Genomic DNA, 17,353 nt, shown 5'->3' with positions numbered 1-17,353 from the left:
AATCTCTTTTCTCAAACCTAAGTCCTAGTGTTTGAACAAAGTTCAAGAGGCCCTGCTGGAGACAGGAAGCTCTCACACTTGAGGGTGCACTGGGGCTGCCCGCTCCTCGGAGCTGTTTCGGGTGTGGCATGGGGCCCAGGGATCAGTATTTCCAAGTTCCCAGGTGCGGCCTACGTCCCACCCTGACCAGGAGTCACCCCCAGAGTCTCAGACTTAAGAATCACCTGGGGGCGCCTGGACCCACCTCCAGGGGACCCTCAGGAGCCCGATCGTCTGTGAGGCAGCCTAAGCAGCAGTTTGAGAACCACTGGTCCAAACCGAGACCGGAGCCCGGGACAGCGGCTCCATCCCATGCACCTGCCAGAGAATGTGTTGGGGAAGTCCTGCTACATCCAAGAACCTTTCCTGCTGCCTGCAAGGCACAAACGTCCAGGCACGGAAAAGAAGAGACTCAGCCACCCGCTCAAGGCTTGGCTATCGTCAGAGCACACAAGCTTTATTCAGCAATAACGGCAGTATTTATGAGTATGAGCTGTACAACGGTGGGGATGCTGTCTTCAGCACAGAGTCTGAGAGCAAACAATTATGGTGACAGAGCTCGGCCTCCGCGGCCCTGCTCCCTCCCCAGACAGGCCCAGGTTGCTCCCCACTCCTGCACGGTGGATGGGGTCCCGACCATGGGCTCCCTCTGTACCCACACTCTCTGCACCTGACCTGCCTCCCCCAGGCCACTGGGCCAAAGGGAGAGGGGTGGACTGGTCCCCCACCCTGGGCTCCATCCAGTCCTCTTCCCTCTCAAGGCCACCCTGGGAGCAGTTAAGGGGGCAAGAACTCTGTCCCCCGCACAGGGTACCCAAGTTTCCCCCCAGCCTGACTCTTTTGCCACAGAGCCTCTTCCTCAATGCAAGTTGACAGGGACTCAATAAAAGAAAGTGCTGTCTACGAAGCACTTCACACTCACAAAGCATTAGCCCTGCCCCCCACCCGACCCCCAGCAAGCAGACGGAGAACAGGGTTTCCTCAGAAGGGGACCCAGGAGCCCCTGGGACAGCACACAAAGGCAGGAGCCAGGCCCCCGAGCTGTCGGGGCCACGTGGGAAAGGTCAGGTTTCCTTTTAGCTCTGATCGAGGGGACATCTCAGCAAGCAACTAACTGAGAGAGGGGAAGTCGTCTGAAACGTCTGGGTGACGTCATGCGTGCTTGTCCCTGTATGTAAGATCTTTCGTGATGTAGCCTTAAATTAACCATTTGTGAGCTTCCTCCTAGCCCTCTGACCTGGGCAGGGCTGCCTGGGGGAGGGAAGTGTGAACCCCAGATGGACGGCAAATGTGCCAAATAGGGGAGAAATCTGTGAGGGGCAGCGGGCACACCTAGGGGAGAACACGGACCACGTCCAGTGTCGGAGTCCCACTTGGGGGCCTCCTCAAAGGCAAGGGGTGGGGCAGGGCTGACCGAAAGGGGCTTCCGGCCGCATGGACGGATGGATTGCTGGGAGGTGGGACTGAGCGGCGCTTGTGGAGGCGGCTAGACTGTACAGATGGATGACCGGTCAGGGCGGATGGCCCCGCACTCATGGCGTGCACCAGCCTGCCCCCGACACTGCCCAAAATTCCCGGTCAGCAGTCAGTTAACACTGAAACTGGGTTGGGTGTGGGCGGCGCTCAGACCGTGTAAGTTTTGACAGACTTGTAGAGGGGAGGCAGCAGCCCATGGTTCTCGCGGACGACCTCCAGGTACTCAGACTGCGTCTCCAGTAAGAAGGGCCCACAGCACATCTGGCAGCAGCACCGGACTCCAGTGGGCGGCTCCGGGTTCTTGTCAGACATGGGGGAAAAGTCAAAATCAGCCACCTATGGTGAATAAAACCCCACGGGTCAATCACCCTCCCACCCACCTGCAGCCCCGTGAGGTGGCCTTACAAGCTCAGCAGCCTGGCTGGGCAGCCTCTTACAAGCTCAGCTGCCTGGTTGCTGCACGCACAGAAACACCTTTCGGACACTACATGGGGCTTCCCTGTGCCCTTGGCTTTTCTGCTTTCTAGGTTTCCCCTGCTTTTGGCTGCCCTCTCCTTTACCAGTTTGTGGGCATGGCGGGCAGGCCAAGGGCAAGCAGAGTAGGAGGTAAGTGACATCAGAAGCAACCAAGTTTATCAACGGGGCCCCAGTTACAGATGCTTCATGGGTACTTCAGCCCCAGCCCTGGGGTCTTGCTCTGACATCCAGAGCACCTCCTAGACCCCCTGGTCTCCCCCTCGCCCTCTCTGCAGATCCTCTCCTGTCAAGGCCAGGAGTCCAGCCCCCCCACCCCACCGAGCACCCACCTCTACCATGTCCTTCTGGTGAGCAGCATTCCTCAGGGTCATGTACATGATGAAGGCCAGCATCATGGTGATGAGCGTGGCACACGGGAAAGCAAAGACAGCCGGCTGGATGCCTAGGAGGAAGAGGGGGTTGAGCCATGAGCCTGGGCAGTCAGTGCTGAATACCAGCTCTCAGGGTACAGCTCGGGGGAGAGAACAGAGCCCACCAGAGCCGTTTCCCTCTTTGTGTACATGCGTCCCAGTCAGGCAACTCCAATAGGCAAATCCAGGATTTCACAAAACCCAAGGTAGGGTCTGTTGGGGTTTTAAAGCGGTACTTGATAGTAACTTTCAAAGGGTGCAACTGAATTTCCCACCAGAGCGTGGGCTGGACTCATAGCAACTTGCTTCTAAACAGCGGCAGAGGACAGAGGGGTGACGTACAACTTCCAAGCCTAGACCATGAAAGACCCAGCAGCTTCCTCCTTTCTCTCTGGGGTGACTTGTGTTGGGGAAGGAGGCCAGGGCATGAGGACACCCAAGCATCCCTGTGACCTCCAGCAGCTCTGGGCCTGCTCACTTAGATCCTATTGCGGAGAAGCCACAGGGCAGAGCAAGAAGAGCCCAGCGGGTCCTGGGTTCAAATCTTGGCTCTGCCCAGGTGACCTGACAGTCATGCTGACCCACGAGGTGGCCGTGGAGATGCAACCAGGTGAGGCAGGTGCAAGGCAGCTGATCAGCAAGTGTGGGTTCCTTCTCACCCTTCTCCCACTCTCCTCCGGGTAGAGACACCACCACACACCAAAAGGATCTGTCTTTGAGGAAAGGCAGCATGGATTACCTGCAGTGCCAGCTTTCCACACAGGACGCAGGGGATCCCAGGCGCTCGGTGCCCAGGAGGTGCGGGGGAGTCAGGGCCCAAGGCCCCCAGGGATGCCCACAGGTCAAAGAGTCTACCTGGCACACAGGGTCAGCCAGGGCCCAGGGCAGAGCATGGAGTCGGCTCAAGGAGTAGGGACTGGGAGACTGAAGGGGGTGGTAACACATCTGGTGCATTGATAGAGTCAACCTAGGGGAAAGTGCAGCTGGTGGGGGGGGGTCCTCTTTAATACTACACAGGGTGGGACCTGGCTGAGCAGCTGAAAGACCATCCCTAGGGCCTGGGATCCTTTCTCCTCTACAGAAGAAAGCCCTCTTCTGGGGGAGGACATTTCCAGAGGACCCCCTGGAAGTGAAGGGGAGAACCTGGTGCTGTCATCAGTCAATCCCACGGCTGCAAGCCAGCAGCTGGACCATGTGACTGTTTGGAGAAGAGTATGCCCGGGGGGAAGGCTGGGCACCCATGTGAATGGGAAAGACTGCACTGCACACTTTCTGAGCTGCCTGCACTCCCTGGGAGACTTCTGACAGCCCAGTGAGGCCAGCACAGTCGCCATCGGAGATGCTTGTTTTGGTGGAAGTGAAAACACTGAGACGCAGGTGATGGGGCGGGTGTGACGGCAGTGAAGGATGGAGGGCTCGTGCTGGGGACAAGGGAGGCAGAGGTCACGTGTGGGAGGGACGCTGCCCACTGGCAGCGCTGGTGGCAACACGAGAGCTGAAGTTGGGACGATCCCAGGGCACAACGGTATGGATGGTGCTGGCCCAAATGGTGGGTGCCGGGGCTGGGAGCAGGGGCGTTGACAGCGGTGCTGGCGGTGGCCGGGGTGGTTGCTACGGCAGCGCTGACTCTGGCTCGTGAAGACGTTACGGCTAGTGGTGCTGGTGTTGAGGGTGGTGTTGCTGGGACTGAAGGCGGCTGGTGTCGGGGGGCTAGAGCAATGGCCGATGGCACTAGAGTTTGGTGGTGGTGCTGTGGGTGGTCGGCAACGGTGCTGACTGGGGCCGGCAGGGTTACCGATGATTCTAGTAATAGTGGGATTGGCTGCTGACGGCCATTGGTGGACCGAGGGTGACTGGCGATGGTGGCAGGATTGACTGATTTCTGCTGGGAGCAGAGGCAAAGTGTCACTTACTGGAGGGCCACACCTGGATCTTGTGGTACTGGTGCGTCTTGCTGATGACGTTCTCAGCCTGGATGCTGAAGCAGTAGTCCCCGGGATCCCGGAAGATGTGGGTCAGGTTGTAAGCCGTGCTGTCCACGGACACCGGGTGGCATTCCCCTTCCTCCAGCGGGAGGCACTCGGGCTTAAGACGCCAGCACACGTTCAGAGGGGGGCTGCAGGGAAATGGGGGGGATGTTTTTTCAGCTTGCCAAAGGGTGTGAGCACAGACCAAGTCCAAGAAAGGTCAGGCAGCCGTGAACTTCAGTGTTCTTCCCAGGAAAGAACACCCAGGTGCCCAGGCCTCCAGGAACATGGTAGTACATTAGAGATGGCCCGAGACTGCAAGGGGAGGCCAGGGCAGTGACACATACAGGGACATGCACAGACTGCTGGGCGAGGCAGAATGCATGCTCCAGTGACGCCCTTGGTATGTCAAGGGGACAGAGAAGCACGCTCTCAATGAGGAAGTCAGGGAAGGCTTTCTGGAGGAGGTGGCATTTGAGTAGGGTCTGAAAGGATAAGTGGGCTTTCTATAGGTTTGAAGGGGTGAGGGCATTCCCACATTGCAGACAGCCCCACAAGGCCCGTGTTCCCTCCCCTGGACCCTGAGAATGGAGTCATGCTGTGACTCTCCCATGGCCCAGTGAAGGGTGGGCTCGTCACTCCATGTGTTCCCTAACTTGGGTCCCCTCAGGGATGAAATCCAGTTGTCACGTATGGATGTGACAGTTGGACTACAAAGAAAGTTGAGCACTGAAGAACTGATGCTTTTCAACTGTGGTGCTGGAGAACTCTTGAGAGTCCCTTGGACTGCAAGGAGATCCAAGCAGTCCATCCTAAAGGAAATCAGTCCTGAACATTCACTGGAAGGACTGATGCTGAAGCTGAAACTCAATACTTTGGCCACCTGATGGAAAGAACTGACTCATCTGAAGAGACCCTGATGCTGGGAAAGATTGAGGGCAGGAGGAGAAATGGACAACAGAAGATGAGATGGTTGGATGGCATCACTGACTCGATGGACATAAGTTTGAGCAAGCTCTGGGAGTTGGTGATGGACAGGGAAGCCTGGGGTGCTGTAGTCCATGGGGTCGCAGAGTCGGACACAACTGAACGACTGAACTGAACTGAAACAAAGTCAGGAGCCTCTCAGCGGGAGTGTGGACAGGACCACAGATCAGGCACAGTGTGCTCCAGGCTTCACTCACCTCCCCAGGAAGTTCAAGGTCACTACCATCTTTTGGAAGGTCTGAATTAGGTTGGGCCCGAAGACTTGGATGCCTCGAAGGGTTTCTGAAAAGCAAAGAAGACAACCTCGTTATACCTGGTGGCTGACGACAGCTGTCTCGGGGTTCCCGGGGTTCCTGGGCTGTGCAACCACCACCCCGTCCACTTGGCCCCCCGGAAGGGCAGGTCACAGGTCACATCCAGAGTCCTGCTTCCCCATCAGCAGCAGATGCTGGAGCTGCTTAGACTGAGACCGCTGGGGGAAGCCAGAAGGACTCTGGTAAGCAGGACCTGGGGCTGGCTTAGGATAACCACCTCCCTCCCCACCATCTGGGCTGTGTGTGGGGCAGGGGACCAGCATCCTGTTAGCATGACTGAGAAATCGGCTGCAGCTGCCCCAGTGCCCCGTCTTGACAAAGCCAGGAGCGGCGGGTCTGGAGGCTCCCTCCCGGTGCAGCCGACTGGGGCCGTCCCATTCCCGACAGGACAATGTAGCCGGAAAGAGAGAGTGATGGGGATGCACCCTATCACGGCACAGTGTCTGCGCTCTGCCACTCGGTGCCCCCAACCTCCTCCGTGGCCTTCAGGGCCCTCTTAGAAGTGGGCAATGACAGACCCTCACAGGGCTGCCAAGGGAGCTGAAGAGAGGCTGTGCAAGCCACTCTGATCTGTGTGTGCTCCAGCCCTGGAAGGAGTGGTACCCAGGGCTCCTTGACGAGCCAAACACTCAACCCACACCAACCCCTCGAGACTCACCTTGCAGCTTCAGCGAGGCAGAGAAGTCACCCGTCTTCTGCAGAATGCCCTTCCCGGCGTCCGGCGTGACCTGCTCCCACCCTGCCACCACCTTGACCTTCACAGTGAAGGATCCAATGATGGAATAGTTATAATAGACAGTACCATCTCTGGTCACCATCTGGGTGCTGTACGGTGTTGGGGAGGGGAGAGATGACAGAAGTGATCCACGTGACTTTTTAGGATCAGCGGTTGGGTGTACAGTGACACATTCAGACCAATGTCATTTTGCAAGCAAAAATGTCACCTCAGCAGCAGTCCCCAGGGCCAGCCAGGCCATGAGGTCAGCTGACCTACATGGGTGGAGTGGCTGCTGGTCATCTTTGGACTTGTAAGTTACAGGTAGAAGAACTCTTAGCAACAGGCGCCTGTTACCTGCCAGGAAGTGCTCTGCAACCCCATCCAGACCAAGGAAAGACCGTGTGTTAGATAGAGATGATCTGGGAAGGGGAGAAATATGAACTTTGGAGTTAAGACAAATCTGGCTTTGAATCTCAGCTCCAAATTTCCTATATACATAACTCTCAGCCTTACTTTTCTCATCTGTAGGACAGGAAGAATCATACCTCCATCTTAAGTTATGACTTTTTTCTCTACAATTACCTGAATCACTTTGAAAGGAACTTGAGTAACAATAAAGAAAATATTTTTGTTAATTTGTTGATACTCTTTATATATGAAGTTTATATACCTTCCAAATATTTTCTTCCAGTTTAACCATTATCTTTCGGCTCAACTTGCTTCTTTCATTTCAAATTTTAAATCTGATGATGCCAAACTTAGCATTTTTTTTTCCTTTACAGTTTCTACCTTTTATTTGTATTCTTAGAAATGCCTTCTCCACTGCCAAACTATTCAATTGCAGGGGATTATCGCCTACATTCCAATCTAGTCCTCGTTTATTATGTTTACTGTTTACTATTTTAAATCTGTAAATTTGGAACAAGTTTTGTTAGGGATTAGACTGGCTCACACTGGTCCCCAGGGACCCCGAGTTTGGCATAGAGCAGGTGTGCAAGGCATGTTCGGAGTGAGAGTGAGCAGGTGAAGATAGCAGAGTACAGAGCACTCCACACAGGCCAGAACTCTGGGCCATCAAAGGGGGTCAGAACATACCCGTCTCCGAAGTCCCAGCTGTAGAGGAACGAGGCATTCTTGAAGAAGTTGCTGGGGTCGTGGAGGAGGAAGGAGACTTTAAGGACTGTCTTGGTGAGGTAGGAGCTGGGCCAGGGCAGGGAGGTGTTCTGGGTGACCACAAGGTTCCCCACGAGGAACTCTGGGAGGGAGAAACCATGGGAGGGTGAGTCCCCCGCCCCCAGGGTGGAGGAGGGCAGAGCCATGTGCCAGCTGGCAGGGCAGCCTCTCCCCCGCCCGACCTCCTGACTGTCACCGTTGTGGTAACAAGAGGGGACCCTGCAGGTCTCCGAACACAGAGGCATACACCCCCCTCCTAGGCACTGCCCCAGGCCAGTGGATGCTGGTGAAGACTCACTTCCTGTCTTACACGTACAGTTCGCTCCTGTACCCCTTTCACCAGGACCCTGAACTTTCTGGCGCCAAAGATGCCCAGGACCAGAAGGAAATGCGCAGGCTTTTAAATCAATTCTTGGGAAATACTTCAAAGTACTAGATGAGCCTAGAAAAAAACGAGCATTTCTACTGACCACATGTGTTGTTGTTTAGTCACTAAGTCGTGTCTGACACTTTGCGACCCCATGGACTGTAGCCCACCAGGCTCCTCTGTCCGTGGGATTCTCCAGGCAAGAATCCTGGAGTGGGTTGCCATTTCCTTCTCCTGGGGATCTTCCCAACCCAGGGATGGAACCACATCTCAGGCACTGCAGGTGGATTCCTTACCACTGAGCCACCTGGGAAGCCCATTGCCAAGTACACATGTGTACATATTTAAGGTATACATACATTAAACAGTTGATCAAATTGGTCATAGAATTTCATTTTGATCTTTAAAAATTTACAAGCATGAGTACTCTCTCAGGCTAAAACACACTCTTTGTAAAGATCATTATTATTACAAATTATATCAGTATTCTTACAGTTGCATACTTAGCTTGTTGCTATTTTCCTCTGTTATTATAGAAACTGTGATGAACACTTTCGTGCATAAACCATTACCCAAATGGAGGTTTATTACCTGAAGATAAGTTCTTTAATAGATTGTAGGGATTTCCCTGGGGCGTCTTCCCTGGTAGCTCAGCTGGTAAAGTATCTGCCTGCAATGCAGGAGATGCCGGTTTGATTCCTGGGTCAGGAAGATCCCCTGGAGAAGGGATAGGCAACCCACTCCAATATTCTTGGGCTTCCCTGGTGGCTCAGACAGTAAAGAATCCGCCTGCAGTGTGGGAGACCTGGGTTTGATCCCTGGGTCGGGAAGATCCCCTGGAGGAGGGCATGGCAACTGACTCCAGTATTCTTGCCTGGAGAATCCCATGGACAGAAGAGCCTGGCAGACTACAGTCCATGGGGTTGCAAAGGAATGATTCAACACAGCATAGCACAGGGACTTCCCTGGTGGTCCAGTGGCTTAGACTCCACACTTCCAAGGTAGGGAGCCTGGGAACTAGATTCCACATGCTACAATTAAGAGTTCCCATGCTGGAACTAAAGATCCTGCATGCAGATAAGACCCAGTGCAGCCAAATAAATAAGAAGAAAAAATTGATTGTAAACTCCAAGAAAGCAGGGAGTTCTTGGAAATAGAGAGAACGGAGGGAGGGTGTGAGGGAGGAAGAAGGGAAAAAAGAGAAGGGTAGGGTAGGGGGGATAGGGAAAGAGAGAAAGAGAAAGAAGGATCGGAAGACTAAAATAACTTACAGCCATTGATACATTTGGATCATCTCCTCTCCCAAGGCCTGTATTAGTTGACACCCCAGTAGCAAATATGCACTTTGTGTCCATTTCAGCACAGCCCTGCCAGCAGTGGGTATTACCATCTTCTGATCCTTTGTTAACTCAACTGATAGCAACTGAAAACCATGGGTCTAATCTGCCCATGTGTGATGGTTGTGATGCCTGTGCCAGGCTGGTTGTTTTCTCTGCCCCAAGAGCCTGAAGGCAAATCAGCGAGGAGGGAAGGTCCTCACCTGTGATGGGGAGGACGAGGAGGCTCCTGGCCACAGGCTGGCACATCCCACAGTCGGCGGTGGTGACCCAGACGGAGATCGGGAAGTCCCCGGGCACGCTCCCCACAACGCGGATGGTGGAGCTGAAAGCCTCGTCCGCCTTCCCCGTGAGCAGCAGCGGGGTGTGGATCCAGTGGAAGCGGTAGAGGTGGGTGCTGGTGGGCAGGGCCAGGCTGCCGTTGTCATCGGCCACCAGGCTGGCCATGATGGTCACCTCTGCCCCCGTGGTGGCAGGGCCATCGGTGGTGAGCTGAAGTTCATACAGGCCTAGGAACCCAGAAACAAAGGCTGTGTTTCAGGAGAGGGCATGGCCAGGAGCCGGCACTGCCCCACGCTGCGTGGGCGTCTATTCATCTCATGGGTGGAGAAACTGAGTCAGGTCAAGGGACAAGCCCAAGGATTATACGATTAGCACATTGCCAAGTGGAGACTTGAACCCAGGCCCAGCTGACTCCAAACCCACACTCTTTCCACTGTCTCAATTTATTTTCTTTTTTCATGCCAGCCACGCAGGGCCTTACAGAGCATGAGTCTGCTGACCTGGCCAGGTTTCTCAGCTACAAAAATGACTATCAGTTCATGTCACAGGAGGAAACACTGCAGCTGCTGCCCAGAAAGGCGCCCTCCCGCATCACCCACTCTTTGGGCCCGAGCTTTACATGTGAAACAAAATTCCAAGTTGAAACACAGAGCTGAATCTGGATCCCCTTAGAGGCCTCATGCCTTGGCAGGGCAGAACAAGCCTCGGGAGGAAGGGTCACTGTGATCCAAGACTGGGCCCTTCTCTTTGGTCTCAGTCTGCAAATCCACAAACTGAGAGCTTCTAGATCTGAGCCACCCGATACGGTTGGTTCCACTGCCACGTGGGGCTCCTGAAGCTTCAGTCAAAAGGAAACAAACTTCAAACCCACTCTCTTGGTCGCACTGGCCATGTTCCAAGGGCTCAACGGCCGCATGTGGCCAAGGGTCACGGGAGAGGACACTGTGGATACAGATCTTTGTTATCACAGAAAGGCTCCATGGGACCACACGTTCTCAGGGACCTCCAGGGTCTTGGCCGGGGTCAGCACGGGAGCGCTCTGATTCCAGCTGGGCCCGCTCCTTGAGGAACTTGAACTGACATATTGGGCATACAGCTCTTACAGGGAACCTGGGAATTAAGACTTGCAGGTTGCAAGCAGAGAACAGGGCCTGGGGACTTCCCTGGTGGTCCAGTGGCTAAGACTCTGCACTCCCAATGCAGGGGGCCTGGGTTCAATCCCTGGTCAGGGAACTAGATCCCTCATGTCATAACTGAGAAAAAAAAAAGACTCCTCATGCTGCAACTGAAAAAAAGATCCTGCATGCTGCAACAAAGAAGAAAGATCCCATGTGCCTCAAGGAAGACCTGGCATGGCCAAATAATATAAATAAATAATTTTCTTAAATAAACAAATATTTTTTCAAAAGAGAGACAGAGAACAGGGCCTTGTGGACATGGAATGGAGACCATGTAAGAGGCCTTTTAAATAATACTCCCCACCCGACCAAGACCATTCAGTCTTACACTGAATGTAAGACTAATTATAATCTGAAAATACAGAAAGGTATAAAATTTTTTTAAAAAGGAAAACTTTTAAAATAATCAGCAACGGTCTCTCTTACTATATTTGGACAATTTTCTGCTATTTTTTCAAATGATGCTTACTCTGAGATTATTCCACTGTTGTTGCTGGTTTTGCATATCAAGCATCTTCCTAAGTTATTATGCTTCACCTGCTTTAGATAACTGAAGATTTTTATCATACTCACGGGTAAGATTTTAAAAATCAGGTTTATTTCCATCATAAAAGTTAAGACAGGGACTTCCCTGGAATCTTCAGTGGTTAAGATCCCATGCCCCCAATGCAGGGGGCATGGGTTCGATCTCTGGCTGGGGAACTAAAATCTCGCATGCCACACAGCACAGCGTGGCCACACACACGCAAAGTAATACATGCACATGAAGAATATTAGAAGTGTCCTATTACCCTACCCCCCCAAAAAACAACAGCTGCTAACAGATTAAGGTCCTCTGGCTCTTTTTCATGCACCAAAGTTCCAACTTCGTCAGCATCACCCTCTGCACACAACTCTGCGTGATTTTTTTTCCACATGACACATCAAAAGGATGTCCGAGGGGGTCCTAACGTGAACTTCAGTGGTTGCAAGATAATCCCTCAAGCAGGTGTATCTGAATTCCCAGAACTCTTCCCTCTCATCAATAACACTACTGCGTGTTTCGGTAACTCTTTTCCTGCAGTTTGGGTTTTCCTCTTCAGGTGCGATGTCTGAAGGGCTTGCGAGGTTAGAGACTGTCCAGCCTGTGGCAGGGCACACCTGGGCAGATGAGGTGATACAGAAGGAAGGGAGGAGGGACCACAACACCCACCCCCATCATTTCAGCCCCTCCCACCTCTCCCTTTCCCAGGCATAGGCACCCCCTCCCTTGACTTCTGGTACCTCCTAAATGCTGATGGAACCCAGGAACAGTGACTTCAATTCTACTAAGCAGTAATGTAGTAGCTACTAACCACATGCCATTATGTTTAATCACTTAAATGTAATTAATACTAAAAACTTCAGTCCCTCCATTGCACCAGAGCCACATTTCAAGCACTCAAGAGCCATAGCTCTCCCGGACAGCACAGATGGAAAATATATCCTTCATCATCCAAAGTTCTGTAGGCCAGGGATGCAGCAGCAGTCCCCAGGCTTTTTGGCACCTGGGGCCAGTTTCGTGGAAGATACTTCTCCCACTGAGCTGGGTAGGGAGCGGGGTAGGGATGTTTTCAGGATGATTCAAGAGTATCACGTTTATTGTGCACTTCATTTCTCTCATTACTACATCAGCTCCACTTTAGATCATCAGGCATTAATCCCAGAGGCTGGGGTCCCCGGCTCTAGACCCCCTGGCTTTCTCCCCTCCCAAACCTACCATTCTCAGTACCTGTCATTCTCTGTCTGGTTAGAGGGTCCCTGGGCCCCTGCCACTCTTGCTGCTCCTCTCCATCACTACGAACACTTTGCGTGTGTGCGTGTGTGTGTCCTCAGTCACCCAGTCGTGTCTGACTCTTTGCGACCCCATGGACTGTAGCCTGCCAGGCTCCTCTGTCCATGGGATTATCTAGGCAAGAATACTGGTGTGGGTTGCCATTTCCTCCTCCAGGGGATCTTCCCAACCCAGGGATTGAGCCCATGTCTCTTGTGTCTCCTGCACTGGCAGGCGATTCTTTACCACTAGCGCCATCCTGGGGAGCCCCCATCCAGTAGATGACTGCTCCATCCTACCCGCTGACCCTTGGCCTCCAGTCCTGCCCTACTCTCAGCCACCCCAGCAAGCAGCTTCCTGCACAGTTCATCTGATCACGGGCTGGCCTCCCGGTAGAGGGAATCCACATTCATGTCTTGGCACATCCATGCTGTAGCTTTAACACTTGCTCTGTCCTTCATAGCCTCAAGGCCTTTGCACATGCTGTCCCCACTGCTCTTCTTCACCTAGCTGTCTGTGGATATAACTTCTTCCAGGAAGCCCTCCCTGACTCCTACCCACCCCACCCCCGGCACCCTCATCTCTTCAGCACTCTTCCAACAGCTTGGCACACAGCTCGCCCTGGGTTGGGATAGACATTTCCTCATTTCCCCTAACTGCACTGCAAGCTCCCTGAGGGCAGGACAGGGGTCATCCCCGTCTCCTCCTAGCCTAGTCAAGCACTCGGCACCAAGTAGGGGTTGGACACTGTGCTGTGGAGTGGCACCTGGAGAGAAGGGTGTGGCAGGGGTACCAGCCCACCTGGTGCTGCCCTAGGAAACTCTTCATCCAGGTGCTGCAGACTGAGCCCCTTCCTTGGGCCCCACCCCACAGCTCTGAGGGGACCCAGAAGTATAGGACGTGCCCCCTGCCCTTGTGGGGTTCACGAGAGACCTGTTGATTCAGCCAAACTGGAAGGTGACTGAGTGGGTCCTCAGCTGGATCCCATTCACCCTGCGACACCATGTCGCCTGCCCCTACTAGGGACTCTGTCTCCAGCCTTTTGGTCACTCATGTTACACATCGGTTCCGAATCCCTTTCCTTGATGCCATATTTTGAATTATAAAGTCATCTGAGCTAGCATTGCAAAAGGGACCAGCAGTGTCTTAATCTCAAAGAGAGAATTCCAGACAGAAGTCTCTCCAAGAAAACACAGTGTATGGCTGAGTCCCTTTGCTGTCCACCTGAAATTATCACCATGTTATTAATCTGCTATGCTACTGCTGCTGCTAAGTCACTTCAGTTGTGTCCGACTCTGTGTGACCCCATAGACGGCCACCCACCAGGCTCCCTCGTCCCTGGGATTCTCCAGGCAAGAACACTGGAGTGGGTTGCCATTTCCTTCTCCAATGCAGGAAGGTGAAAAGTGAAAAGTGAAGTCGATCAGTCGTGTCCGACTCTTCGAGACCCCGTGGACTGCAGCCTACCAGGCTCCTCTGTCCATGGGATTTTCCAGGCAAGAGTACTAGAGTGGGGTGCCATTGCCTTCTCCAATTAATCTGCTATACTCCAACATAAAATAAAAGCTAAAAAAAAAAAAAAAACTTTCAAAGATTCTTTAAATTGAAAAAACAAACAAACAAACAGTGTAGATTTTACACTGGGGAACCTGAATCCCCAAGGGCTCCCAGGGGATAACGCTACTGCCTGGGGTCAGAGAAAATCTGCATTGCCCCAGGCTAAGTCCCTCTGGCTGGGGGACAGCCTCTGGCGGTGGTGGGGGGCCAGCCTTTGGCCAGGCTGCTGCAGAAGGAGGTGCTGAGATGAGAGGCCATTTCCACCCTTCCCCCTCTTGCTCTTGCCCACCGTCTCCCCCCCTACAAGGAGAGGCGCGTGGGCCAGAGCAAGGCTGGCAGGTGGCAGGGACGTTCGGCTGCATGCTAATGGCCAGCCAGCATCTGCAGCAAGATGGGCGCATGTCAGCACGATGATGAGGACGAGACGACGCGGATCGGTTGCCAGGGGAATGGAATAGGGGGGCAGCCGTCTCAGCTGGGCAGAGGGACGGGGTGGGGGAGGGCAGGGGATGTGGCTACAACAAATGCAGCTACAGCAGCAGTGGCCCAGCTCCTGGGAGCCGTCCCCTGCACCACCTATCCAAACGCTGAGACTCCAAGGGTACTTTGTGTTTTTGTTTTTTAAAGCAGGTATTTCACAGCCCCTGGGTGATGCTGCCCCTCGTCTTCAGGGTCTCAGAATTGTCCAGAATCTGAAATGCGCCATGAAGTCTTTGCCACCTGTGGCTGAAGGGACCAAGCCCGGGTCGGGTAACCTACCCGTCGAAATCCATGTTTCCTGTTCTGGAGTCCAGGTGCCCTGGCCTTGGAGTATAGAGCAGCCCAGGCCAGGGTTGAGGGACCCCACAGGCACCCCAGTGGCCCAGAGCTGAGAGGGCCACAGCAAGATGTGAAGTGGCAAGAGCCACGAAGCTTGACCCATGGAAAAATGCCCACCAGCAGGCTCCCTTGGATTCCACCTGGAGCATGTACATACTCCCTGATCACACAGCCTGCAGGGGCCCTAGAACCTTCTAGAAAAGGGTTACATGGGCCTTTGCACCTTGCACATGTTGTCAGCCCAAAACACTTCCCAAAGTACCTCTGAAGTGTGAACAACACAACCTGGAATTAATGAATGGTCCAGGACACCGACTTCTGACTTTAACCCTTGGTACAGGAAGTGTGCCTGAGTCTGACTCAGACCTGGGGAGGCTGCAAAAGGGCTTCTGAATCTTTCTCTCCTGTGGGTTTTCCCCAACCGCATCTCAGTTGTTTCGACTGTATCATGGGTGCAGTAGGCCAGGCTGGGAACTACATATGATTTCCAAAGAATTAATCCCCTCCTACTTTTTTTTTTTCCCGGCAATTTAGGCCACATTGATCATTTCTGGACATCTGTAAACCTAACAGACAAGAGACCTCATTTCTATGTGAATATCCAGGGAGAAGCAGATTATCCTGACCAAACACAAAATTCTCTTAACATTCACTCCTAAGATGCAGGGTTTTTACTTTCCCTTGTGGCTTTCATTTCACAAGTTAGGATTCCATCTCTTCTTCTCTCTACCATTCTTTAAAGGTGGGATGGGGCATGATGAACATATTGGATAATACTGAATAGCTGCATTCAATAATCTTGAACGCACCCAATAGCTGCCAACAGTCTACTCCAAACTCTCCAACCTGGGTCCCCTTTATTTTGTCGCCAAAATGGCCCAGAAAAGTGGGGTGCTGGCCTTCGGGCGGTGAGGAGGTGGGGATGCTAGAAGCACAGCCCCGGGGGACATGGAGTGGTACCCAGCGGATTCAGCTCGGGGTCCATTTTGGAAACCATTCCCAGAGAGGAAATGGCAGGCTGGCTTCCCGGGCTCTGAAAATCGCATCCCTCCGCCCCCAACCACCACCCCGAAGCCGACAGGAGCTGGGTGGCACGCCTCTCCCAATAAGGCAACATTGGAGGCAATCTGGCCGCACTCCCTGGGGTCTGTGGCTTGACGACCGACCCCAGCATCCCCGGTGCCCCTGCAGCATCCTCCCCCACCTCCAGCGGCTTGGAGGCTCCCAGGCTCCGGGATGGAGGCCCCGGCCACCACGCCGTTCTTAGGGCAGGGCCGATCTGGAGGGCCTGCAGAAGCGAGGGGCGCGGGGAGCCCCCCAAGTGCCGGCGACTTCAGGGGACAGGGGTGAAGGGACAGGCCCGTCGGGCCGTGGTCCCCTCCACAGTGCGCGGCCTCGGGAGAGGAGGGAGGTGAGCACAGGGCGCAGGGCGCCACCTCCGCAGCCCCGGCTCCCGGCGAGGCCGCCGGCTCCAGACCGCCCCGAGGCCCCCGGCGCGCGGCCGACCGGGGAGGGCGGCCGGCCGATCCGCGCGGCGCCTTACCTGCGGCCACCCTAGCCGGGGCCAAGGGCAGGAGGCAGGCTAGCCAGAGGATGCGGCCGAGGCGCGACCAGAGCGCCGGGGCCATGGCGGCGCCAGGAGCCGCTGGAACGCCGAGGGGACGCGGCTGGACTCGACTGCAGCGGCGGCCGCCCGTGGGGCGCGCGGCGAGGGCGGTGCGGGGAGGTGCGGGCGCGGCGCAGGCTCGTCCTCGCCTCGGATCGCGGAGTCTCTGCGCGTCGCCGCCGCCCACGGCCCGCCGCGCCGACCCCGGCCCACGTCAGCCGCGTTGCGCCCCCTCCCCGGCCCCCGCTGCACCCTGCCTCTCTCCGCGATCCTCCCGGCTCCCCCCAGGCCCCAGCTCCTCCAATCTGCGCCCCCTCCTCCCTCCCGTCGCCGCGCCCCTCCTCTCCCCTCGATCCCTCCCCTCCCCGGTGCCCGCTCCTCCAGTCGGCGCCCCCTCCCCTCCAAGCGTCCGTGCCCGCGCCCGGCGACTCTGACTCAGCGTCCCCAGAGGCGCGCGCGACGCTGCGAAACCTCTAGAAGGGCCCTTTGGGCTCTTTCTCCAGGCGCCTTCGCTCATGACGCACACGGCTTGGAGATGCTGCCCTCCGTTCAAGAAACGCTGAGGAGCCACCGTGTGCCCGGAGCTGGGCGGTGGACCTGAGAACTGTGTCCCTCCAGAGAGAAGGACCCGAGCACAGGGGCCCAGGCGCAGGCGTTGGCACTGATGCCCTTCCTCTGGTTACCCTCTCTGCACCTGCTGCAAAATGAGGCTTATGTCCCTGGGCCCACAGCGCTGTCAGAGGCCTTGCGACGCTCAAGACAACCGCGATGAGAAGAGACCAGGCCGCTCCTTGGACACTCCTTGGCCCAAGCAGGGGCTTCCATCTGCCTTAACAGGAACAGAGCGAGTCTTT

At 54.9% G+C, this 17,353-nt stretch overlaps 1 protein-coding gene and 1 non-coding gene across 3 annotated transcripts; one reads left to right on the top strand and one right to left on the bottom strand.

Annotated features, from left to right (window-relative positions):
• Positions 1–463: 463 nt before the first annotated feature.
• On the bottom strand, positions 464–16,803 carry TMEM130 (transmembrane protein 130). 2 transcript variants are annotated; one of them, XM_005225016.4, is made up of 8 exons: positions 16,437–16,803; positions 9,469–9,774; positions 7,484–7,643; positions 6,329–6,495; positions 5,554–5,638; positions 4,316–4,518; positions 2,322–2,434; positions 464–1,851 (listed from the first exon to the last, which is right to left on the bottom strand). In XM_005225016.4, exons 1-8 carry the CDS (start codon positions 16,519–16,521, stop codon positions 1,663–1,665), a joined length of 1,308 nt encoding a protein of 435 aa, XP_005225073.1. In that variant the 5' UTR covers positions 16,522–16,803; the 3' UTR covers positions 464–1,662.
• On the top strand, positions 10,708–10,780 carry TRNAG-CCC (transfer RNA glycine (anticodon CCC)). The gene has a single exon. It is a non-coding gene; the product is annotated as a tRNA-Gly (tRNA).
• Positions 16,804–17,353: the final 550 nt, after the last annotated feature.

Source organism: Bos taurus, chromosome 25 (genome assembly GCF_002263795.3).
Source record: "Bos taurus isolate L1 Dominette 01449 registration number 42190680 breed Hereford chromosome 25, ARS-UCD2.0, whole genome shotgun sequence".
In the NCBI taxonomy this organism is placed as follows: Eukaryota; Metazoa; Chordata; class Mammalia; order Artiodactyla; family Bovidae; genus Bos; species Bos taurus.
Note: the sequence above shows the minus strand (reverse complement) of the source record. Positions and strands in the feature narration are given on the sequence as shown.